Source organism: Callionymus lyra, chromosome 2 (genome assembly GCF_982586985.1).
Source record: "Callionymus lyra chromosome 2, fCalLyr1.hap1.1, whole genome shotgun sequence".
NCBI classification, from domain to species: Eukaryota; Metazoa; Chordata; class Actinopteri; order Syngnathiformes; family Callionymidae; genus Callionymus; species Callionymus lyra.
Window position 1 is genome coordinate 43,791,135 of NC_141819.1, and position 27,541 is coordinate 43,818,675.

The window sequence follows — 27,541 nt, forward strand, 5'->3', positions numbered from 1 at the left end:
TGCCAAGATAAACCAGGTGAAGATGAGGAGTCACTTATGTCCACTGCTTCACTCTGCGCTCAGATGTTTGATAAAGCAACACAATTCCTGTTAAAAGTCTTAGTTTTGAGAACTTCTAAGTCTATGAGTGACTGACTCAGAGTCATTGATGAAGCGGGGTCTTACCTTCTTCCTGTCCAGCAACTCCAGTCACAAACACCCAATCAGATTTAATTCAATTAAGCTGCCTCACAAGTCTGACTAACTTCCCGTCTGGTTTGTGGATAATTAAAGTCAGTAGATATATCACTTTCGAGACTAAATAACGAACCATCCAAACACAGCCTGCACACTTTTCCTCTCTTCATTTAATCTCCGTGCTTTTGACTGTTGAATTACTCATGAGTCAAACGTCCTTCCTTACCCTATTTAAAGAAATGTTGTTTTTTTTTTAAATCCTTTACATAGACTTGGATCATGTTTTAAGAAGAAGTCTCAGTCTTCCTGCAGATGAATATTTGTTCTGGCAGCTTTAAGGAGGCATGATTGAGCAGTGAAACTAATTCTGCCTGAATAAAATCTTGCGTAGGTAGAAACAGAGATTGTGCCTGGCCACTGCAGCCCACCTCTAGATCCGGCCCTGCTCCTCTAATTCCCTTTTCTTTTTATCTCATTCGGTGCTCGGCAACAGCTTGCTTTCCATTCTGGAGTCAAGTTCTGTGGATCTTGTTTATGTGTGTGTGTGTGAAAGTGTGTGGGAGAGCCGGGTGCTGCAATGTCTCCAACAGCCTCGGGATAAGAGCTTCATTTTCCTCACTCTCAACCCAAACTCATCTTTTGAGCAAATATTTAGATGTACTTACACAAACATACACACACACTGCACATGAAATGATAACAATGTTCTAAGGTGAAGAGGGGACATGCTGCTTTCACTGTCATAACCAGGATGTGTTGAACTTTGTTGGATAATCTGATAAACGTGAGACAACCATGCACTTCTCAGAAAGTTATTACATCTGCTACTGGTGCTTTACTCTTACAATTTCAACAAGACACCAGCTTCTACCTGGAGTTTTATGTTATAAATGTTTAGTTTAAGTTGTCATAATCTGTTATTGCTAACAATGTATGTAACTATGAATGTCTGTTACAACCAACTCATGTTGTAATAAGGTGTTTAATGTTTGTCACAAAAAATAATATTACAAATCAAAATACATGTCTTCACATAGTATATCAATTTATTTAAATGTGACAAATAGTTTATTGTGCTCCGACATAAATAGACATATTATACATATTCAAAATTAGGTAAATTTAGTTTTTTCTTACTGACAACGATCAAACGTAATGACTGACACACAGATACACCATCACAAGCTACTTAACTCTATTAAGACACTGGCCCTGACGCACCCATCCGCACACACACACACACACATGCACACACACCCCCACAAACACACACAAAAACAAACACACACACTCACTTACTTACACACTCTCACCACACACATACACACTACCACTAACCTATGGGGGGGACTTGCACTGCAGTTACAATTCATTATAAGGTCAAGAATTTTAAAACATGCACACACCTCTACACACACATGCACGCACACACACACACACCCACACACACCTGTTGATCCTGCTTTAAACTTGGCTCTCTACTTTCACCCTCTATATTGTCCGCTTACATAGTCTTCCATATAGAAATATACACCCTTGAATGAAGTCTAATATTCCCTGGTTTTGTATGTATGAGTGAGGGTGTGTGTAGTTGTGTCTGCGTGTGTGTATTTAGGAAAAAGGTGTGCTCTGTTATTGGCTGCCTGGTAAAGGAGGCGTGGCCAGTGTCAGTAATGATATCCGCCGGCAGAGGAGAGCGAGACAGAATGACAGAAGCTTCGGGTTGCAGCTCCAATAAAAGACTGGGAATGACAATTTGTTGAAAGCGAAGGAGAGAAAGAAGGTGGGAGGGAAGGTGGAGGAGAGGCGAGAGGCGGGAGACCTGAAGCAGCATCAGACATGTTGTAAGGAAGCAGAAGAGTTGCAGAATGATTCCTCCAAACGACCACCTACTTGAGACGCTCTCCTTTCCAGCATAATTCCTCTGTTCACCATCACTCGTTTCTTCTCCTCCTTCTTTAATGGACTGGCTCCTTACTCGGACTCAGAGGGGAGGAGGTAGGAAGAGAGTCAACTAAAAATCAATCCTCATATCCTGCCGTCTTGCCACGCCCCCCTCCTCCTCCTCTGCTGAAGGAAGGAAAGATTTCCTGGCATGATGCTGGAGGTTCCTCCAGGTTAGAGAGAAGATGGGATGATGAATTCCCAGCAACACAGGGGGGAGACGGGTGCATGGATTTGTGAAGATTTGAGTGGAATATTTTTCTTCCTCCATCTGCTGGGGAGGACATGAGGGCAGCTGAAGGAACTATTGGACCGCTGAGATCATGAACTACATTTTTGGCAACAACACTTTGTATCCCCGGAGCACCCGGGTCAGTGGTGCATCAGGGGGTCAAGGAGGGGGACTTAAGCCTAAGCCGGGACCCAAGCGCGGCTCCTCTGAGGAGCTGGCACCGGCACACACCTCCTCTCCCTCCACCACCTCGTCCTCCCCCTCCACGTCCTCCTCTCGCTGGCAGCAGCTCCTCACGTTCTTCTCCAAGAGGAGCGCCTTCACAGACTGCATCACAGCCGGCCAGGTAACCAACGCAGATGTTCAGGTTCCATCCACTCCGAATTCGTCGCAGATTCTACAACATATTAGCATCCCAGTAACTTCTAAAACTTTAGAATTTGTAATTTGGGTTTTCAGAGATCTTCTGACAGTTGCTACCAGATGGGATCTTTGTATGATATCCTAAAGGCAGAAGCATCATATGGATGCTGTCTCTGCAAAACGTTGGCCTATTATTGATAGTTAGCAGTTAGACAATCTTTTGAGCAAACACTTTCATCAACAACTTCATCTTGCCAAGTTTTCAACTGGATGTGTTTATTTTTAACATATGTTTGTTTATTATGTGTATCCTTCACTGTCAAACAAACCAAACATCATAAATCTAATCAATGTTCCTTCTGGTTGATCCTGTATCAGAGCGTCAACATCTTTCCATCGGCAGAGACGCTAGTTAACTCACTGACTAAATGTGTAGCTTAAGATAAAGCCTTGTCACTCTTCGGGCAATTATTTATTGCAAGTGAGCACAGTGTGTATTCACCCATTTTTCTTTAAGTATTTACTATGTATTTGGTGGGAGATGTTTTCACAGTTGTCACACCATTTAGCTATTCTTAAAAGCTTGAAATGACTTTATTAAAACTTAATAAGTGAATATTCAAATAAATATAACTTAAAACAGAAAACAAATCACATCATATAATTGTTAACCCTTCTAATGATATTAGCAGGTTATTTTCTTATCTGTCATGAAAGAAAGGGAATTGATGCTGCGCTGGAGAGTCTAGTAGCCCAGTTGCTTATGTATAAATGTGCCTTCGAAAAAATAAAAACAAATTTGAATTAACAAAATTACACTAGAATTTGCTCAGAAAACATCTAACAGCAGGTAAGACAACATAAGACTGCTTTCCTGCTCTGCAGCTGGCGTCCTAAATGCATGCAGAACATTTCCAACATGTTCAATTGCAACTCTAGAATATCATTTGTTCCTCGAAATGGGAAGAGTCATGGACACAAGAGTTAAGAAAAAACGTGAGTGTTAGTGAGCAACAAGAATAGAACATTGAACATTTATTCAGGAAGTCTTTAGCAGGTGGACCCACAAAGTTGTGTTATCTCCAAATTGAAGCAAGTGTGTATGTGTGTTTGTCTGGAGCAATAAGCTCGAGGGGTGTGAACAGATCAGGGTGGGGACTCTGTAACTTAAGAGTGGCTTTTGTTGTGTGTGTGTGTGTGTGTGAATATGTACAGTATGTGTTAATATTTTTTGTGTGTGATCGAATGTGTGCATGGGTGTTTGAATGTATGTGTGTGGCTATGCAAGTGCATGTTTGTATGTGTGTGTCTATAGGTACATGTACATGTGTGTCTCTTAGTGTGCCAGTTTATTGTGTTTATTTGTCTTGTGTAGGTGTGCATGTGTGAGTGTGTTTGTTTGTCAGAGTGTTATTGTGTATCATTTGTGTCTCTGTGTGTGACTGTATGACTCTGTGTAGGTCTACATGTTTGTAAATGTATGTATTGTATCTCTGTGTGTTTAACTGCGTGTGTGCATGTATTAATGTGTGTGTCTGAGTGTGATTGTTGTGTCTCTGTGTGTGTGCAAGTGTGTCATTACGTAAGCAAACACTCCATTCTCAGAGCAGTGGTCTGCGTGGAGGCTGAAGCAGCATTCTGTTTGTGGGAGAGATTTTTGATAACGTTGTCATGGAAATGAGCTGGGCATCCTCGTGCCTCAGACCCGGCAAGTGGTGTGTTGCCATGGCAAAGCCGTAGCTGGAGAGTGATGTACAAAAATCTTCATGTCATAGTGAGCGTGATCTGATGAGAGGAGTCACATGCGTCCTTGCAGACGGCTTCTGACTGGCTGATCAAACCTGATACTTGACATCTCTCTCAGCATTGAATGGTTCAGTACATCAATGAGCACAAAGGTTAAAGGGGAACAAGAACAATTCTATTCCTATATTTCTATTCCTAGAAATAGTCTAAAGTCAAATATAAAGAAGGGATGATGAGGCGTGTTTTTATTGCGAGGATTTGCGTACAGAAGAAAACAAATTAACAATAGCAAATGTTTTGAAAACAACAAATTAGGGAAGACAAAAGTCTTCTAGTGTCAAACTCTTGTCTCCATAGCTGGTTCATCATGAACTGCGTGTTTAAACAACAACAGTCTCTTCTTTCTACCATCAGCAAAACTGCTGCCCCTAGAAGTGAATATTGAGCTCCACGTGTCCAGGTGCGATGTTTAATGCTGCTCATCTCTATTTAGGCACCAGTCTCCTGTCAGCCATCTTTCAAATTCATGTCTGCTGGTGATGCACTTTTCACACTGCACCAAACCCAAGAAGCAGATCGGTGCCAAGAGGCCATTTTGGCAGAACAGCTACACTTAGATCACTGCTCGGTCGTCTATCTGCACCCGGACTGCTATATTTGGGCTTTATTTAATCAACCAACCCAAAGAGCTGAATCAGAAGTCCAGCGCTGACTTCTGGTTCCAGTCAGGACTAAATTTAGTCTCCTGTCAAATAGTTAGATTTACTAGGTTTAATGAATGAATGAATTTCTCATGTAAAGTTAAGAGGCAACCGGTCAGAGGCATGGAGGTTTTTTCTTCTTAGCATTCCTGCACCGTCAGCTTTAATCAAGCCAGTTCACTCTCATTGATCAGAAACTTCTGAGTAGACTTCCTCTCCATGTATATTAATCTTCAGATTTACAGCTTGGCACACAGGAAGTTAAGTTGGGCTTGTTGGCTGTGAGGCCAGAGGTGTTGCTGCCCCCCGAGCCGCGGGCACTTTGCTGCTGAGTGATGGGCCGTCGCACTGAAGGGCACAAACACTCAGCTTCCAGCTCTGATGGAAGATAAAAAACAAGTCTTTTAACTATTTGATGGATGCCTGGCTTGGTGAATCGATGTGAAATGTGCTGATCCAGGGGTTCTCTGGATTTTGGATGAATTAAACTGAAGCATAAACACGTCCGGGGTCGGAGTACAAGACATCTGGAAGGAAGAGATGACAGACGGAGTGCTAATTTTCACATGATGTTGTTTTGTTGTCTTTCTTCATCCTCACTGGCAGTGATTAAATTCAAGCAATGATCCAGTAAAGCGGTGACTTCTCGCTGTCATGCTTGATATTTTCAACCCAAGCACATGTTCATAAATCTGCTCATTCTCCACTCGGATGATTGAATCTCCAAGATCAGATCAAGTTTACTTGGTGGAAGTACGTCCGATTTGTTAACCCTTAAGTTGACTACTGCTAGATGCTTATATTTTATTTCACTGAATAAACAAAAAGATATGTACCTTGAACAGAATGACACTTATAATGCATGGAATATTTTATTTCACTGAATAAACAAAAAGATATGTACCTTGAACAGAATGACACTTATAATGCATGGAAATGTATTGAAAATCCCTCTCGCTGCAGAGGTGCGTACATGTGACATCAGCTCCACTGCGTAACTCTTATGACATTAGAAGTAAGGTAAGGTAAGGTAAGGTAAAACTTTATTGATCCCTCAGGATAGTAATAATACTCAGTAATAAGTTATAACTAATGTAAGTCCTAATAACTTATATCTCATCATCTCATCTATGTTAGTGTTGTTCATGTTGACGGGTGCAGGCAACAATGTAATTTATGCTATAATTTGAACATGGCCGCAAAGTTCATTGAAACATTTCTGCGTCAAAGTCAGTCAGCTTCTTGACGTCAACACATAACCAAATAATTGATAAATATTACCAAAATCGAAATATTACGTGTATTTGTATAAAAACACTACTGTGACAGTAAAATCGACTTTTGAAACAAGATAGCAGTCTTTTTAAGTTCTCGTAGGGGTTATCCGAGCTTCTTACAACAGTAAGTATTTTAGATTCGACCCCACTTCCTGTCAAAATCTGTTTAAAGATCTGAAATAATCACAGTGGTGGGGCGCTGCTGTTGTGCAGCAGTCCCAGCCCCCACCTCCTGCTGAGCCCCCGCTGGCTTCTCTATAATTGATGAGTGGTAAAGCAGAGGTATGAAAGTCGTCCAGGCTCTTCTGGTAGAGCTCTAAAAGCCTTAAAGAGATGTTTAGTGGTCACAGGAAATGGGAGATGGACAGGAACAGACAGCTGGAGGGATGGAAAGGAGGAGAAAGAGAATTAGTGATTGATTAAGACTGTTAGAGGAATCGTATATCCTATCAGACCAGAGTGGACTCCATTGAGTTCAACATCAAAACATAAACAACGTGAATCAACGGAGCTATTGGATCATGTTTCATATTTTTAATTATTCCGTCGTCATCAATACGTTGGTGATTGATTATGCTGAGGTTGTATTTACAGAAGTGAAACACTTTCGTTTTGAAGATTCATGAATCAGGTCACAGAGCTGAGTCACTTGACTTAATGAGTCTCTCAGATGGTATTGACCTGAAAGTTTCCATTTCCTGATGAAATAACCCTGGTCCACTCAGACTACTGGACCATATCTGGACATCCAAAAACAGAGAGGCTAATTTAGTTTTCTGTTTAATTAAGTTATGAAAAGAGAAGAAAGCTGAAAATACATGAGGGAAGTGACTATGTGAACAAAAAAGGGAGCACCAGTTCAAATGTATCTAGAATGAGACAAATTTTGGAACGTGTCCGTCTCCTGCAAATATTCAAGAGGACAGAAGTTTTAGGAAATTGATACAAATACAAATACTACAGGTATCAGGCTTCAATCAAAGCGTTGACCACAGCTTGCATTTATATCAGTCATTTGTTGAGGCACTTGAAGATATAGTCATTGGGCATAAGGTAGATAATGGTGACCTGGTTCTTATTCCCTATAAGAATGTGTGAAAATGGGTCTGTGAATGCCCATGCTGTGAAGTTCGACATGCTCAGAGATGGTGAAGAAATGTTTCTCTGTTTCCCTCAACTCCGTCATCACTACGCACTGATGAGCCTATAGATCACATCTGCTGTAATACTTTTTGTGAAACTTCGCACCACAAGTGGGAGTTTGCACCTCCCACACTGCAGAATGTATGCATCATGTATAAGTGGAGGAGTGAAGTGTAGAAGCAGGGCGCAGCTCACATGATTATTTCACTTTAGATCTGCCTTTGGCTTGCTCTGGGCACCAAGGTTTCTGCCTGCAAGTTTTTCTGCTAATGCTCGGGAGAAGGACAGAGAGAAATAGCATATATGAGAATATAGAGCTCTTTATATCTTAAGTAGGCAGAATTTATGCTATCGTTTACATCTTTGGATTCCAAGGCAACGCTCTTCCACGGCAACACCGCATCCATGGTTGTCATGGCAATCTATGACCACAGAGGCACAGTGTGGAAATAGAGGCGTGTGTTTGTGTTGTCTTCTCCACAGACTCAGCTGGTCACATTTATTGGAGATGGTGTGTGTTGTGTCACATTCTCTGTGTGTTTGTATGTGCCCGTCATTGAGCCTCAGTGTGTGTGGGAAGATGCTCAGCTCTCTCCTTTTCCCTCTCTCACGCACACACACACACACACACACACACACACACACACACAAGTTAAGTTTCCTACCTCCAGCCTATTCTCTTTCTGTACTTCAGCATGAACTCTTGAACAGAAGGTCATTGGTGATGACCTGCAGCTCTCCTGAAGGTTGCACCTGTATTGAGAAGATTGTAAATATTGTATTTGTGTTAGAGCTTGTGCTCAGATGCCTTTACTTCTCTTACATTTTCCAAGGCGTCCACTAGAGGGGGTCTTAGCTGTGGTCGCAGACAGTTACTTAGCTTGACGGAGAGATTAAACCTCTGTGGGAAACACAATATTAGGCACATATGTTTCCCCAGTGATCACTGTTCTGTGGGCAGAGAATGATGCTTGCTTTCTAACGACTTTGAATCAATACAATAAAGGAAGATTGTTAATCTGATCCTGGAGTTTAGTTGGAGCATGGAAAAAATACAAATACATTTTAATCATTTTAACATTGGTGGTAACATTTGTATCATTTTGTAAATGTTGCTGTCATTCTAAACATTATTCCGAATGTTATTTTTTTCTAAATATTATTTTAAAAATATTTTAAATATTTATTAATATTGTTGTTTTCTTTTTTAATGGTAACATTTTACACAGAAATGTATTTACATATATTTTCACAGTATTAATTTCATTTTATATAAATTACATTTTATTTGTAAAATATATATTTTTTTGGTTTGATCAAAAATGTTGGTCATTTCACTTTCTGCTTATAAATACAAAAGCGTTCCATAAAGATACTGTCATTCCTGTTTCTTTCAAATGTAGTTATAAATGAAAAAGATAATATTATTTATTAATGTCAAGAATAATTGCATTGGTATGTTTGTCAATCATATTTTAATAATTCTATATGTTTGTATTTATTTGTATCACACAATATTGCTATTATTATTTATTGTTCTTTTTTCTTTTTTTTTTTATTATCCATCTTACCATAACGCTTAAATAGCTTGTCAGAATATCATGTTTTTATTTTAAAATATCACTTGATACTTGATTATTTTTTCTCTGATGAATATTTATTTTAATTTGAAAAGACTTCGTTCATCACATTACAGCATCAGAGTCAGCTTTTTCAGCACTTTCCTGTTCCCTAATGAATGAAACCACTTAACGACTTCCCTGCAGAGCGGGATCTTGGCCTCAGCGAGCTGTCAGTGGATTTACGAGTGTGAGCTCTGGTTCCAGAAACAGCGCCTCTGAATCAAACTGGACAGGAAGCAGGGTGACGGTGTCATGGTGGAAAGATGATATATGTCAGGTCCTTGAGACCCCGCAAGTTGATGCCACACACTGAATCAGATTTGTGTCTAGCACTTACTCATCATGGAAAACATGCTTGAAATCTATTCTCAGCATTTAAAAAATATGAATTAGCTTTTATTTAGGTCCTTTTTGTCATCATCAGTGTCACCAAAAATAAAGTTTCTTAAACCATCTCACTTCATTGCGAGCGCTATTGTACGACCTCTCTTACTTCAGTTTGAATTTGGCCATGTTCTTCTGGATCAACATAATCGAGCAATATTCCATCTTCAAAATGTCGTCCTGTGACATCTATGAATTTAATTTAATTATATATGAAATATATTTTTCATCAAATGTAAAAGTAACAAATACTATGAAATAAATAACTGAACCAGCATCCATTAATTCCAAAGTTGTAGGTTCTACATCCTCATCTCCGTCTCCCTTTAACATGACTGTCAATGTTCCAGCATTCCATGTTAGCGCCACTTGATTCAGGTCTTGTGGTCCATTCTCCTTGCTCATCAGCTCTTGGCCAGCGGCACCACAGCACTTAACGTGACACACTAACAGTGGATATTTTTCTTACAGCCACCCTCACTTGCGTTTTTGTGCTCTGGTTGTTCACACAGAGTGTGTGTTTATTTGAATAACTTTGGTATGGAGGTTGATTGAATAGAATCATGTCTACAAGATTAATAAATTAAGGATGTATAACTAAATGTGAAAATTGCTATTAAGATTTATATGGAGTCTATATTTAAAGATGCCAATTACTCAAAGTATGAAACAAATTAAATGTATGATTAAACGATGGACCCCCTAACCCACCTCATTGGATCATCTCAATCAACAAAAATATTGTATTCTGAATATCATTTTTACCTTTTAATTGTAGTTTGAAAGATATTTTCTCAATAGACATTTGTAATGTAACATTGCTTGAAATTATTGCTACTTGGAATTTTCAGATCACTTTTTGATTGCTCAACATTTTGGAAAAAAATAGTATTATACACCCCCATTCAGAAATGGTCCACAAACTGTTCACACATACTTTGGTCTTGTTGACAATGTTGGATCATCCTTTAACACACCGTTTTAACGAGGTGAAGCACACAGAGACACATCTAGGTCAATGCATAGAAGAAACGCACAAAACCAAGGGAGCATTTCTTGGACTGCATTATAGCTGACCCGAGTGGGTCATGTGATGCTTTCAAAGAGCCAAACAAAGCTGGATGGAAGACACTACTCTCCTCCAATAGTAGCACCGGCCAAGCCACTGAAAGCCTGTGTCACCGCCCCCTATCGAGTAGTCATGCCTGGCTGCTGTCATGTGCAGGAGTTCAGGAAAGACCCTAATTGGCTAGTCCAGGAATAGTGAGAGAGTTGTAGAGATGGCTGGGGGAGACAGAGAGAGAGCAAGTGGAGCGGTAGCACAGAGGGATGAGAGAGGCTGAGGAAGAGACCCGTCCTGGAAGGAAACCCCGACGACATAGATGCAGACCAAAACTCTCTTCAGGAAAGTACTTTTCATTTGGGATGTTAACGTTGTCTTGTGTTGCAAGGAAGTAACAAAATAACTGGATTAATCAATCTTCACAAAGCAAGGATCGCTGCGAGAAAACCTTGATAAAAGTTCAGTCGATCTCTGTCAGGAGAAAAGAACCAGGCTGGGATCAGAATCAGGATGGTATCTGTGGATGATCTGATTCTCAGGGAAGGAGGCTGACGAAGAGGGGACACTTTCACTTCTTAGAGTTTTTGGAATAACAGAAATGAATACCAAGAAAACAGGAATATATCTATTTTGATTTTAAACAAATAAGACATTCCAACCACACAGCTGCAACCGGAGAGGAAAGGCATTTAGAGTTTGCACGGGAGCTCGGCGATGTGTGGTTGATCTGGAATGGCATGACCTACATTATGTGGACACAAGAGATTTTAAGAAGCTACTCCTTTTTGACAGACAGATGAGAAGGAGGGGTCAAAAGTGAGAGCAAGACAGAAACTTACCAGCGTTTTGTCTCCTGCAACTATGACAACTTATTTTAAAAGCAATGATTTCTGTTGTAGCCCCAAGAAGCCCAGCCTTAAGGGGAAAACTGGGAAGGGCAAGAAGTTGAGTAAAAGCCACTCAAAGCAAAACCAGAAATTGCTGCAAGTCCGTACCAATCGTTCTCCGTCACATTCGCCAAAGCGCCACTCTCATTCACCGAAACATGTGCTCCCTTCGCCTTCGCCCAGCTACTACCATATAGCACCACTTTCACCAAGTCGTCAAGCTGCTCCACCTTCACCCACGCTTCAGCCTCGCCCACAATCACCAAATTTACTAATGCCTTCATCAAGCCACCAACAAATGCACCTGTCCCCAACTCACCGACAAATGCACATGTCTGCAAGTCACCAACAGATGCACCTGTCTCCAAGTCACCAGCAGATGCACCTGTCTCCAAGTCACCAGCAGATGCACCTGTCTCCAAGTCACCAGCAGATGCACCTGTCTCCAAGTCACCAGCAGATGCACCGGTCTCCAAGCCAGCAACAGATCCACCTGTCTCCATGCCACCAACAGATGCATCTGTCTCCAAACTACCAAAGGATGCACCCGTCTGAAAGCCATCAACAGATGCACTTGTCTCCAAGTCATCAACAACTCTCCTTTCCTTCAAGCCACCAACATCTCCACCTTTCTCCCAGCCATAGCCAATTGCCCCATCTCTCTCAAAGTCAGCTAAGCTACCGTTTTCCTTCTTCACAAACTTGCTTGCTTGCCCCAACCAACCAACTCTGTCACCATCAACCTCAGTTGCACGTCAACCCCTGTAGCCACCCTACGTCATTTCATCAGTGCCAGCACCATTATGACCTTGGCACCCTTCCTCATGCCTCACAGTCCCTCTCTATCCATCCATTCCATTCGCCACAGCTATCACTATGTCAAGGCTTGAGTGGGTACAGTACTCTTCCCAACAACTTTGCCACAAGGGGAGCCAATAAAAAGACCCACAACCTTAAAGACTCAATGAAGAAGAGCCCAACAAAGGGTAAAGGCAAAGGAAAAGCTGGGGGCAAAAACATACCCCCTGACACTTACATCTGGAATGCTCATTCAGCTGGAACGCCTTCGTTTTACCCTCTCATACGTATCCCACTTGTACAAACTCCTGCCAAGGTAAGAAGGGGAAAGATTTTTTTTTTATTCCTCCTAAAATATACATTGCAAAGGCGCTTTCCAAATAAAAATGACTTAATTACTTGCATTTAAGATTAAAGGGCAACAAATGAGAAAACCCAACATTCCTGACTCACTCACATGTTTCAAATGTTGATGTCTTCCTCTCCAAGATGCAGTAAGTCCCTCATCATTTCAAGGTTTTGAAGTTATTACTTTATAAAGTTATCCCCTGTCTGAAATCTCTATGAACGGATCCAGAGAGCTAAACCCATTATAATGTAATAAAGGGCTTCCCTCCTGCTCCAGCCAGTTGTAATGATCCCCCGATTTTTTTTTATAAAACAAAAAACTATGCTGGATCAATCACAGCAGAGGGGATGTGGTTGGGGTAAACAACAGTACATTTACAGAGAAATGAGGATTTTCATTGGGCGGGGCTTAAGCACATCTTCTAATGTATATACAGTAAATGAATTAAAAGTTTTGTACAATCATACACATACTGATGAGTAGTTTCCCTTTAAAGTATAGTGTTTTCGAAGACCCATTTGACATGTATGACTGTTACCTAGCGTAACCTAGGAAAACGATTAACCAGGACTCAGAAGGGGCTGGTTTATTTATACACTGATAGATTCTTGAGACAAAAGGCAATCCTCCACTGCTCCTAACTTAGTGAGTGTGCTTGGCGTTTGACTTTTAGTTAAGCTTTATTGACACAGCACACGGCTCAGGACCAGAGGAGAGAAATCTTCAGGCTGTTGCTCCTAAGCTTTGGAACGATCTTCCTCTCTCTTTGCGCTTGATGGATCTACTGACTCCTTTAAGAAACATCTTAAGACGTTTCTATTTGTCAGGCTTTTCCTTGATTTTCTGGAACTCCTGTTGTGTTCTCAGTTTTATCTTGATCTTTAAAGTATAAACTTTATTGAATATTGTTTTGATTGTTTAAGCGCTTTGTGACCCTGGTCTGGAAAAGCGCTATATAAATAAAAATTACTTACTTACTTACTTACTTACAAGGACATCCATCTATCCAATTTCCACTGTGATTAAATGTTCTTCTCCTCTGGTACCTTTCTTTGAAGAAGGTGATCCCAGATCAACTTACATTGACTATGAACTGTGTCCTAGTGGCCCAGAACACTTCAGTAGCAAAAATAATTAAAACAAATTCTAGAGCCAACATAACTGGCTTTTCTTGATGTTGAGCAATACTTCTACTTGAGCCACCTTCAGCCATCCTAATGTGTGAACCGCCCCTGAGTTATCTTAGATATGTTTTTGGTATATACCTATTATTACAGGATTATCCCTGAAGATGTGGTGACTTTGATCTTATAGCTATATGCATCACTAACTTTAGTGACATGAGTTGCTTGAAGCAATGTATGGTAAGAAGTGGTTGACTCAGAATAATGTTGGTGCGATGGACAGAATCGGGTCATGCAGGTGGTTGCTCTAAAAGTCACATGACAGTACAGGATTAATCCCAAAGAAGACTTTAATAAACAAAACATATACCGTCACATGGTGATGTGTGTCTCCTGTTCACTTCATGGAAGAATAGGAGTATGTGAAAGGAAATAAACAAGATTCAACTTTGGAAATTTTGGGTTTGGATTGATACTGTTTACTGTCTGGAGTTTTTGCCTTTTCTCAGTGCTTGTGTGCCGGTGTTCAAGGTGATCTGGGAGGATGATACAAAAATTGTGAGTGTGTTTGAGTGGTTGGTTATCTGTTCAAATGTGTTCTCTGATAAAAGGTTGAGCTGTCCAGACAGACAGTTATTCATTAGAATTAAATAAAACTAATAAAACACAAAGATAACTTATCTTTAAAGGGCAACTAATGTCTTTATTTAGTGTCTCTTAAATTAATGTTGGACCTGTATTGTACTCATCAGTATGTGTCTGTTTGTACAAAACTCTCTTTTAATAAATGTGCTTAAGCCCTGCCCACTAAAAACACTTCGTTTTTCTCAAGCTAAAGTCTTCGTTAGAATAACCACACCCACTCTGCTGTGATTGGTCAAGAACCAAGGTTGGGATTTAAGTCAGTGACACAAACAGAAACAACAGCATTACATAATCAGCCCTACTAAGTATGACAATTGTATGAACAGATTGAGGAACACATTCTTCTGTGAGTGAAGCAATGTTTTTATTCAGAATACAACCTCTGTGATGTGAGCGAGTAAATGAAATCCTTTGTCTATGGCTCTAGACAAGCAACAAAGTAAAAAAAGAAAAAAGGCGGATGAAGAGACAGAAGTACCTGATTATATGGTGCCAATGAACTTGTGAACATAGTGTAGCAGGTTCTGCTAGTTCATCGACTGAGGTTAACTGTATTTTATCAGCATTTGTCTCATTTACATTCACAATATTTGAGCATCTGCAACTGTCACATGAGCCTCGCTGTGTCCTTAACACTTGTTTCGCAGAATTACGCATGTTTTTAAAAATGTTTTTGCTTTTCAAATGTTTTACTTAAAAATGCATATTTCTACTTTGCCACATATGCAAATTGTTAGTTAAAAAAGTAATTATGTATGAAAGAAACAGTGATGACATTGTTTTCATTTATATTATTATTATAATTATATATTAACTATTAAATTTGAACATTTCATGTTATTCTTTGAACTCTTGAATTCTTATAAATACAATGAAACGATTCCTAAATATTAACCTCTTATTGTTATTATTATTTAATGTTCTTTGATTAAATCCACTCAACCTCCATCGTCATCCGCTTATTCGTCACCGGGTCGCGGGGGAAGCAGCTTCAACAGGGATCGCCAAATGCGTTTCTCCTGAGCAACATCTGCCAGCTCTGACTGAGGGATCCCAAGATGCTCCCATGCCAGTGAAGCGATATAATCTCTCCACCTGGTCCTGGCTCGACCCCTTGGTCTTCTCCCAGCTGGTTATCCTGGAACACCTCCAAAGGGAGGCGCCCAGGGGGCATCCTCAAGAGATGCACGAACCACCTCATTTGACTCCTTTCCATGCATAGAAGCAGCTGCTCTACTCTGAGTCTCTCACGAGTGCTAGAACTTCTCACCCTATCTCTAAGGGAGACGCCTGCGACCCGTCGTAGTAAACTCATTTCAGCCGCTTGTATCCGAGATCTTGTCTCTCCGTCATGACCATAGGTAAGGGTGAGGACAAAGATTGATAGAGAGAGCTTTGCCTTTTGGCTCAGCTCTCTTTTACGCACAACAGTGAGGTAGAGCGAATGCAATACGGCCCCCTGCCGACCAATCTCTGATCCTCATCCCATTTGCTTTACATTCAGATTCAAACCATTTTGATAAATAGAACCAGTCGTGTACAAAACAAACCCATACATTTTTTCAAATCATTTTACAGTACCTCAAAACTTACTCCTCAAAGTTCTTCCTTCAATACTGTTGAGTTAGTAACCTGATGTATTGATTATTTGCAAGCTTTTATTGACTGCAAGACCAACAAAGAACACAGATGTTTGCCTTTAAAGTTCACCTTCAAGCATATAGCAGACAAAAACTAAAACTATTTGATTTTCAGTGCAGATCTGACTACATTTAATCAGAATGCATCTAACATTAAAGCATCTCAAAAAATATAATATTAAACATCTCGATGGTCAGAGAAACTCCATCACTGTTAAAAAAAGAAGGTATAATTAAACAATAAAGTACTGACAGCTGTGGTTGTTGTTTTACCTGAACATTGACATGAAATGCTGTTGATTTTGAAGTCCGATACAGACAGTTGTGGCTGCAAGAATTGTACCGTATTAAACAATAACTAGTGCTATCTGAGTTTCATTTTGTAAACTTAATATACAGAAAATGTATAATATCATTAAATAATTTCATGGTCTTTATATGAGGAGGAAGCCAAGTGCAGGTGAGGGGTATTTAAAACATTACCAAAACTGTTTGCTTTGGGCTACAGTTATTGGTTTTCTTAATGGAATTTTCTATTTTCCCATTAATTTTAATTTAATTTTAAATGTTCATGTATGTAATGTTTCTTGATCTAAAGTAATTGAGTGTTTTACTATAGTGTTATATTATTTTAGATTTTACAGTCTTGACTTTCGCTATTTGGAAGTTTTCATTCATCATTTCTACTGATTTTATTTTACAATTTGCGTCACAATGCCATGAAAAATATGGAGTCCTGTTTATTTCATTGTATCATTTGACTGTGGATGAATCAGTGTTAGCAGAAGAAAGGCTGAAAATGATTGTTGACAATGAAAGTTGCAGAGCCATGTTGCAGGTCAGACTCCACCCACTACACCTTTAATCCCCGCTGATCTGCTCTCTCACTTTCTGTTCCCATGTGGGATCAAGCTTCCATTCAACACGACCGTCAGGCAGTTGGACATGTGGTGTCAAGAGAGATAGAGTCTGATAAAGTATGTTTGTGTGTGTGTGTGTGTGTGTGTGTGTGAGTGTGTGTGTGTGTGTGTGTGTGTGTGTGTGTGTGTGTGTGTGTGTGTGTGTGTGTGTGTGTATGTGTGTGTGTGTGTGTGTGTGTGTGTGTTTGTGTGTGTGCGAGAGAGAGCTAGAGAGAGCGATAGAGAGTAGGAAAGGATGAGAGTGAAAGGAGATTAGAGGGATAGATGCAGCTCTGATGCACAACCGTGCTGTCCATTTCGACCGCTAGCATGTTGGGTGGCTAACGACTGTTTGGGAGCTATTTCACAACTTTATACTTTGTGGAGGAGAAATACCAAAGCTGCCGATGGAAGGGAGACCAGAATTGCTTTTATAAACTTTTTATTATAGGTCACGCTTGTGTAAGGATGGAGGCTCAGACTCGGCTTCGAAAAAGGTCGTTTAGACACGACAAAGCGCTCTTAAGCTAGTCCGGTCGATCTTTCAAGGACCCAGCAGTATGTCAAGCGGTGTCTGCAGTCTCTTTATGGTAGTCATCTGTAGCAAATGTTCTCAACATGCTCTACCAAAACATGAGACGAGTAAGTGTTGAGCTGTGTGCTCTGGCTGTTACCTATTCCTAAAAGTAACCTGTCACTTCTTTGTGTCTTTCAGGCCAATCCCCCTCCAGTGGTCGTCAACGCAGACAGCGCCGATGCCCCCCCATACGTAAGTACTTGCCATGAAGATAGCGTTCGCTTTGCATTCATTTGTCACAGGCTAGCGATACTGGATTGTCTTTCCCTACAAAAATCATGGAATAGAACAAGGTTTTGTTAACTCCAAAGGGTCCAAGAATGGTCGCACTATGGGTCTCTGCGTTTCCCATTATTTTCTCTTGGTTACTTGAACAACATTTAGTCCATCTGAGGTTTGATAACATGAAGTTGTTGTGAGAGAAAATTGACCTTGGATCTTTTGGATGTACGTTGGATTTAACGTTGTAGTAGCAGATAATATGAAAGGGAAATTAGAAGCTTCATATCTTTATATCAGTTGCACCTAATAAGGTCCGAGTGACGTTGGTATACGCACACAGAACAATTATATATAATTGAATTAAAAATGGACCTAATGAATTCAGGTTCACAGTATCCCACAAGGTGTCTCTAGTTTTTGTTCTCACTTAGGTGTTTGTTGTACATGTTTTCCAATAGTGGTGACCACCAAGTTATAATTACAATTTATTTAAAACATCTGGTCATGTCGGAGCAATTACTGCATTTTGAATGAGACATTATCGACAAAGACATACTGTGTAGCAGAGCGAGTATATTAATATCCTCAAACTGCCCACATTTCGATCTAATCCATCGACAGCAGCTTTCAGACAGCACTTGTCCAGAATGAGATGGCTCCAGATGTCGATTCCACTGGAGGACAGCTGCTGCACAGAACTCATGTCTGCAGCCGTTGGATGAGTTTATTTTGTAATTAGTGCAGAAGTCTTCCATGCCGAGAGCTCTGTTTGGCCTTTACTTTTCCCTCTGCACTTTTCTTATCAACATATATTCTTATTTGGTTTGGTCATATTTTAAATCTTGTAAAACTTTCATACTTTTCTGACTTCATGACTCATGCATTTCTGTGGAATTAAGTTACACATAACCTTTCTGCAAAACAATCTCAATATAAATAAAATAAGTAGAGATACATTTCAGTAAACAAGGTTTGTGACAAGTGGATCTTATCTTGGAAGTTTGTTGAGTTTGCATTTATAGTTACTTAAACTGACACTGTAGTGTCCTTTGTTATGATATGACACTTTAAATAAAGTTGAATTCAATTAAATTTGCCTGTTATGTATTTTACATAATTTTCACTGGATGCCTCTACTGGTATATTTACAGAGCACTTTTTTGACAATTTAATAGAAAAAAAGAGGTTGTGTGTAATATGAAAAGTTACACTGAAATATTGCAGCAGATAGAGAGCCTTCAGTTTGAAATGACAGAAATTCAAAATCTCAACTAATCTGACTGCACAGAGACACAGATTACAGCCAAAGGGATTACACGGGCCATTGGGATGCCACTTCAACTGTGTGTGTGTGTGTGTGTGTGTGTGTGTGTGTGTGTGTGTGTGTGTGTGTGTGTGTGTGTGTGTGTGTGTGTGTGTGTGTGTGTGTGTGTGTGTGTGTGTGTGTGTGTGTGTGTGTGTGTGTGTGTGTGTGTGTGTGTGTGTGTGTGTGTGTGTGTGTGTGTGTGTGTGTGTGTGTGTGTGTGTGTGTGTGTGTGCGCTCTTGGTTGGGTGGACCACAAATAAAACATAGTCTGCTCAGATCAGATTTAAATCAGTGCTGCTTTCATTCAGTCATGAAACATTAAGATTTGGCCGGCGGACGATTCTTATGTGTGACATCACAGATACATCATCAGTAGATACAAATTATCATTTTAATCTGGCATGCGTGCATCATTCATGAATGAGCCCATGACGTCTGTCATGATAGAGAGAGTAGAGGATCAATGTAGGGCCATATGCTGTTTGGTTAGGACGTCAGAATAAGAATAAGAGAATATTTGACATCTCAACAAGTTTACAAAAAAAAGAGAAGTCAGTGCAATTAAACAGAAAACATAGCTCTGAGGGTCCACACAGGTCTACTTTGTTGGACATTTTCAAGATATAACTTAACTTAGCTTAACTCTTTGAGTTGAGAATTTCTCAATACAGTTTAGGTGACCCCAGGATCTCATCTGCCTTTTTCAGCCGTGATTTACAGTCTGAAAAATTCTACCCATGTGGGGGAACAGAGAAGAGATCACCATTACAGGAATCTAAAATGTTTTTCGTTATTTGGTATACCTGTTGAGACTCAAAGAAGAACTGCAAGATAAACTGTAAAAATATATGCAGATGGAAGGGAATTTAATGTTTAAGGTAAAGGAGGAATAGTGTATGTGTTTTGACACAAAACACACAAATGTAATGTAAAGGAGTGCCAAGTGTCTTTGTGACGACAAGATGGACCTTGAGATGGACAGATCGATGGAGTGGCAGACGGAGGACATGTTGGGGAGACTGTGACTCCTGGCCTGCAAAAGCCACAGAATTCTCCCAGAAAAGGTTACTAGGGAGAGTAAAGTTTTTGTCCTCTTGTATGGGCTGTTACCCTCAGGATACGACCCTCCGATAAGTGGAAAATAGATGGATGGAAGAGTATGCTTCAATGAACACACTCCTTGATATTTTGGTCCCATTTCCACTTTGCTTGCAAATATTTGTCCCTCAGTTTTTATCTAAACTCCAGTTGACTAAAATGTACATGGTTGATTGATTTTGCAATATTGGCTCATGGGGTTAGGCAAGGTACATCAGCATACTTTATATTTCACATATAAATAAACTTTAATATATTTATAAATAAAGTATTACTACTTTGAAATATGTCAATCATTTGAGCTTCGAAGAAAGTTCTAGGGCACTTTTCCATTGCTTGACTGTGTTAAAATTTGTAACGTTAAAGCTTAAAAACAGCAGACCTCAATGAACCAGGAAAGGCAAGTTAAAGCTGAACAAGTTCCACCTTAAATACACATGTTTCACTAATAGAGTAACACAAACAAATACTTTGTTATTAGTACAATATTAAAAAGTCTGAGGTGGACTTTGACTTTCAATTAAAATATTCTCTTTCTTTTGGATCCATCACTTGCACTGTTGTTTAATAGTATAAAAATGGAATTTCCAATATTATAATTATTTTAAGTGTAATACCAAACTCCTCCAAGTATGTGTTTATAATAAGGATACATGAATTAAACTGTTTGTGTTCTCTCCAACAGGTCAATGGAACAGAAGCAGACTATGAGTATGAGGAAATCACGCTGGAGCGGGTGAGGAAACGCTTTCTAGATTTGTGTTTTAATAATAATTTATAAAAATCTGAACGAGATATTTGAATCAGTATGATTCAATAAGTTGGGCCTAATATTATACAAATGAGTTGTGAATTGTTGTTTTATGCTCTCACTGGAAGTAATACATGTGTTGACTTTTTCTTTTCAGCCCCATATATCGGCAATACATTATTATAGGTTACAGATATATATTATAATTCAGAAAGTTATTGTCTATAATTATTGTGGCAACATTTATCCAGTGTTTCCTACACATTGACGAGACCATTGTCAGATTTTCACTAGTAATTTACAAGAAAAAAATGATCCTTTAATATGTGTTAGAAAAGAGAGATTGTTTTTAAAAAAAAACTATGCAAGTTTGGTGAGTTGAATAATCGTAGTTGTGGTGAAACACAAATATGTGGAACAAATCCATGACCATCATGCGTAGTGCAAAGTCAAGCCAGAGTTGACCAGGTAGTTCCTAAAAAGTGCTTACCAACTGTCTGGAACCGCCTTCGACAAATGTCAGCAGTGTGAATAGTGGGCAAAACAGGAAGTGGAAGAACAAAATAAAATGACTGAGGAAGACATCATGACACTCTGCTGTCAGTCATGAGTGACTTGGTTTATTCCCTCCCTCACCCATCCTACCATTTTTACTCACTTCTACCCTCACTAGTATTCCCCCTGAAGCTCCATCCCTCTCTCTCGCACTCTATTCTCCAGTGACCTGGTTCTGTCTGCTTGACTGGCACTGCTTTAAAAACACACACGGGCAGATATACTAGCGTGTCTTCATCCAGAGTGACACAGCAGCAGCAGAGAAGACGTGATGACAGCAGTCACTGATTCACAGAAAAGTCCCTTGTATCTATAAACTTTGAGATACTATGTCAAGATACATTACATACTTTGTCCATTTGTTTCTTCCACTTATATAAGAGTGGGACTTGTAGTCTCTAGATTGTCCCCATCTATAGATTGGGGACACTCACTCACACTGTCTTATTGCACTATTAGAAACTATAGCAGAAACTATGATTCATCTCATTTCATGTCAAAAACATGTGGATAATATTGTTTATTTTACTTTTTACAGATTTTATCCTCTTGTGTAGCATTTAAATAAGAAAGAAAAAAAGTGGTTTATGGAAAATTACAATTTTAAGAACTGTATATTTTGCTCTTAATCAACAAAGAGTGGGAAAACGAAAATCAGTGAGTGTAGCATTAGTGAATTGGGAAGTCCTAGCTAGACACAAAATGATATGGCTCATACATGTGGAGGTTTTGGAAAAAATAAAAATATCCACTAGGGCTAATAGATGTGGTAAATGAGACATGTGAGACATTGTGCCTCTTAGATCTCTATATCTAATCATCCTAATGATGATGAACAAAATAAGTTAAATTGAGAAGTTTTGAACCTTTCCTCTTTTCTTGTGACTCTAACTGAAAGTGTTTTTCTGTGTCAAGGGTAACTCAGGTTTGGGATTCAGTATTGCAGGAGGTACAGACAACCCCCACATTGGAGAAGACCCCTCCATCTTCATCACCAAGATCATTCCAGGTGGCGCTGCAGCCCAAAATGGACGGCTCAGGTAAAAACACGATTTATTTTGTCAAAACCTCTGGTTTTGCAAATCAGGGGTTTAACAATGCTACATGCTTATACAGAGCGAATGAATGAAGTGAAGAGTCATATTGATATAAAACTAAAAGTAACTTTTTAATTCAAGACTAATGTAGAAACAATAAACATGCCCTTCTCTGTGTTATTAACACTTGTTTATCACAAGCTTGTACAAAAACCTAATATATACTAAATTGTGAGTCACACTTGTGTGTGCTATTTAAGCATTTTATAAACATATGTGCCCTTTAACATGTCAACGCATGTTAAAGGGCAACTGATGTGAAAACTCTACTCTCCTGACTGACTCACATGTTTCAAATGTTGAAGTCCTCCTCTCCAAGATGCAATAAGTCCCTCATCATGACCATGTTTTGAAGCTATCACTTTTATAAGTTCTCCCTAGTATGAAATCTCGGCGAATGAGAGGTTACGAGAGCAAAGTCAATTTTACGTTATAATGGCTTCACAAATTCCTTGGAGGTGAAGACTTCCAGGTTTGATGACATGCGATGACAAACCTTGATGCTTGACCAATCACAGCAGTGTTGGTGTGGTTATTGTAAACTGGATTTCATCTCCAAAAAAATTGTTTTCAAAATAGCAAACATTTGTTGATAACAGAGAAATCACTTGAACACATTTGCCGAATAATTGCTTAACTTAACTATTTTTCTTCCTCCCAAAGGTATTTGTAACTTTAATTTATCAAGTGGAAAGAGTTTGTTCGTTCTGTCTACTACAATTTCTTTAATTCTTATGTATAGGCACACTATTCTAATTTCCCACTTTGGGATTAATAATGTAATGTAACTCTATCAACCTTGTTTGAAATTGTATTATTATAAATGGTTTGATCCGAATGCATCATTGGTCCTTCGGTATTAATGTAATATTTTTGATAATATTGTTTTCAAGCATGAAAAGAATTTGAAATGGTGTTTAATGTTGCATTGCAGAAATGCTGCAGTAGCTTATGTGGAATTTACCTGGCCTGAGATTTGCACCACAAGCTAGCCACAATTAATTCTCTTTATTGATATAACTCGTCAGAACTTAAGTGTTGTAAAAGTTATTTAAAAAAGCCACAGCAAACAAGTAAGGTCTATGTTTTTCCTTGTTGAATAACTGGTTAGGGTGAACGACTGCATAGTGCGGGTAAATGAGGCCGATGTGAGGGAAGTGACCCACAGTGGTGCTGTGGAGGCGCTGAAGGACGCCGGAGGTCTGGTACGACTGTGTATACGACGCAAGAAGAGCTATGCTGAGAGAGTCCTGGACATAAAGCTGGTGAAAGGACCTAAAGGTGAGGAGGTCAAGTTGGCTCAAGGTCAGTCGCTACATTCTACTTGTGTTTTTCTCGCAGGTTTGGGCTTCAGCATTGCAGGTGGAGTTGGGAACCAGCACGTTCCGGGAGACAACAGCATCTACGTGACCAAGATCATCGAGGGCGGAGCTGCACACAAAGATGGACGGCTGCAGATCGGAGACAAACTCATGGGGGTAAGAGCACAAAAACGTCATTATTTTATTTTAAAGGTCACAGACACACAGTATTAAAAGAGAGTTGTAATATATAGTTTGTTTGTATTAATGCCATTGATGGGGTCAATCATTTTAACTTAAACTGTTTTTTTTATGAAACTTGTTCTTGTTTTTTACCCAATTTGATGTGAAATTTTGGGGGATTTGTTTATTTCTTGGGAAAATTTTGGAATGCTTTTTTCCACTTTTGATGAAATATATACGTTTTTTATGTACACTCTCATTTAATAGTCATCCTCTTTTATATATATATCTCTATGTTTTGACATTTCAACAAAGTCAATTTTGTTAACTAACTTGCTAAACGTAAGTCTAAGTCTGTAATCACTGCAATCACTCTTTTTTTCAACATTACAGATACTATTTTAAGTAGCAGCAAACATTTTGTTGGTTACAGAGAGACAAATAACATCTTCTACAGATACTTCTACTGATAATGACGATGAAAATAATTTATTATACATGATATAAATAACTATTATGATATTAAAAGAAAAATCAAAACAGCGTTGCACATTGTTTTCAAAGGTTCAATGTGGTGAGGGGCATATACAGTACTACTGCAGTGATGCTGCCGTCTCATTATCAGGAGGCCTTTCATTTTAAATGTGAGAGTCACTCTAAATCCTCCTTCTTTGATGGTGTGTATTTACATTTTCAAGTCTATAGTTCATGACATTTGTAGCTGTGTAAACCCTACACCTTCTTTGTTTACATATCTTTACCTTTATCTGTTGCGTCAAACATTACCCTGGCTGATTGACTATGGTAGGCAAAAGAAGGTTTATGATTTTATTGGGAAGGTTTTAGGGTTTAACCCCTCTGTGACCCTCATAAGGGAATAAGCGTATTGAAAATAAATGAATGAATGAATGTTATATAAATTATAACATGTTTCTTGTAGATGATTTAGATTGCTTTTTAAGGTGTGTCTGGCTCTGACCTGAGTCTAAGCTGGATTAGTGATCGCATCCCAATGAGTGATTACCATGTGTGTCTGCAGGTGAACAGTGCTTGTCTGGAGGAGGTGAGTCACGAGGACGCTGTTGCGGCTCTCAAGTCAACCCCAGATGTGGTTTACCTGCGTGTGGGCAAACACACCTCCCTCTTCATCAATGACAACTTTCCACCTCCTGATGTCACCAACTGTGAGTGCCATACATATTTGTATTGTTTCTACTCTTGTCACTGAAAACCTTATCATCTATTTGAACTTTTTTCACCGACTTGTCAACTATAATTCTAGTTACTGCACGGACGTCTAAAGTGTTGAAGGATCAGGATGTGTTTGTGATTCCAGCGTACTCTCCTCACCCGGACAACCATGTCAGTCCCTACACGAGCGGGAGTCAATCTGTAAGTCCAGCCCCACTGACCACTCCCAGATACTCGCCGCTGTCCAGGACCATGACTGGAGAGGAAGACGTTTCCAGGTGAGAAATTCTCTCTCTCACGATAATTAATACCAAGAAGACACCATCAGCGGGGAAACTGATGATATGACTCAATACATGAGATACGCCCACAGAATATAAGAACATAAGAACAGGCGTGAAGGAAGAAACATTCAAACTCCACACAGAAAGCCACAAGTTTGTACCTGCGGTGAGAACTGTTACATAATGATAAAAAGCGTTCTCTCCTTGACAGCCAAAAATAAACACACCGGTTGACCTCTGTTACTGCCGTGTGTGTGTGATTAGAGTGTGTTTGGCAGGAAAAGGGCAGATGGCAGTTCTGAATTTTATCTGGCATTCATACTCAGGTCACATATGCAAACACACACACGATGCTCCACTGTCTTTAATCCAACTTTAATGGACAGATTATAATCTGTCGTCAGCAGCGTCACCGTGGTGACCAGAGCGTGACTCACGCCATCACAAACTCTCTGGCCAATCGCAGCATTCTGACGACAACAAATCTGATAAGCTGCAGACGAGTGACTGCTGAATGGACATTTTGATGTCTGACCCTTGTGTTCTATTTTGAAAGAGTCAGTTGTTTGTCTTTGTGATGACTGCTTGACGATCCTGTTGTAGACTGTAGACAGTTGTTCACTGAAGAGTCAAGCTCTCAATTGTTGTGTGTGTGGAGAATATGATGCTCTTCTCTGAGTCTCAGGTGGAGGACAGAGCTGATCAATGAGTAGTTCTTCAGCAGAGTCGCACCCACACATTGTGTATATCTCTCTGCTTTTGAAGACATTTTAATGTGTGTGTTTCACTTTTCAACAACTGTTTGTTGCTCTTCTACGTTTGCAAAGTGTGTATTATGTTCTCTTTTTTGCAATTTTTTTGTGGCAACAAGTGTTTTTTTATGTAATGCTTTTTCTATGTGTATGTGCATGTCTGTTGTGTTCCTCTACATTATGGTGTGTTAGCAGGTCAGAAAGTGTTGTTTGCATCTTTTAACATCTAATTGCTGTTCACTGTTGACTACATGTGGGTTGCGTTTTCACATATCTGTGAAATGTGTTTGCATGTCTTTTTCCAATCTGACCTTAACTAGTGTAGGTGTGTCTTTGAACTTGTTGACACAACATCATATATGTATTTTCCATATCTCTATATGTATTTTTGATGACCATATGTTTTTTGTAAGTGAGCAGAATGTGTGTTCCTGCTCCGTTTGGCACAAGTTCTGTTGAGAAACTGTCATTATACAACTTTGACTTAGGCAGCTGTTCTCTTTCTGTTGGGATCATTGGGATTATTCTCAAACAAAGCTTATGTATGAAAGAAACACTGTAACAAGTGTAGTTTTATTGAGATATTTGCTTTGGTTTAATCATCAACTTAATCATTTGCTGAATGTCCTAGTTTGCACTTGAAATTCAACGTTCGCTTTTTCAGAGTCTCATACATAATCTTTTCGACAACCAAACTACCTGACAACTCAAGATGTTAAGTCATACAACAGAGCTCAAAGATGGTGGTCTCTCAGCATCTTCTTTGTCTGCTATTTATTCATGAAGTCCGAATTACGGTTGAATTGTTTGGAAAGGCAGAAATTAAATCACATGCTCTAAAGAGTGTGTGTGAAAACCAATGCAACACTGACATCTGCAGGACAAAGGGTGGCTTACAAGTAAGGTGTTTGTCGTTTAAATGATTGTGGCTTTGTGTTAGGGATCCACGACGGGTGGTTCTCCTGCGAGGCTCCACCGGTCTGGGCTTTAACATCGTGGGGGGTGAAGATGGAGAAGGGATCTTCATCTCTTTCATCCTGGCCGGAGGTCCAGCAGATCTGTGTGGAGAGCTGCACAAGGGGGACCGGATCCTCTCGGTAGGACCAGACTCTGTTGATTCATTTACTAATTTGGATTTAGTTTTGTCCAATTAAGTATAATAAATGAGTTGTCATGCTGCAAGAAAACAAATAATGTGAACATAATTTACTTTATAAAAGTGCAAGACAA

General features: G+C 39.5%; 1 protein-coding gene across 2 annotated transcripts in view; it reads left to right on the forward strand.

The window, feature by feature from the left end:
- Positions 1-27,541, forward strand: part of LOC148087210 (discs large homolog 1-like protein) — an 87,689-nt gene that overhangs the window by 41,501 nt on the left and 18,647 nt on the right. Inside the window, exons 1-9 of one of the 2 annotated variants that reach the window (XM_087785414.1) lie at positions 2,200-2,699; positions 17,710-17,763; positions 20,883-20,933; positions 22,419-22,543; positions 23,712-23,881; positions 23,942-24,078; positions 25,124-25,268; positions 25,421-25,553; positions 27,252-27,408. In XM_087785414.1, coding sequence (XP_087641540.1) covers positions 2,445-2,699; positions 17,710-17,763; positions 20,883-20,933; positions 22,419-22,543; positions 23,712-23,881; positions 23,942-24,078; positions 25,124-25,268; positions 25,421-25,553; positions 27,252-27,408 — 1,227 coding nt within the window. In that variant the 5' untranslated portion in view covers positions 2,200-2,444. Of the gene's footprint in view, positions 1-2,199; positions 2,700-17,709; positions 17,764-20,882; positions 20,934-22,418; positions 22,544-23,711; positions 23,882-23,941; positions 24,079-25,123; positions 25,269-25,420; positions 25,554-27,251; positions 27,409-27,541 lie in introns of those variants that run through there. The other variant, XM_087785412.1, reaches the window with a different exon arrangement.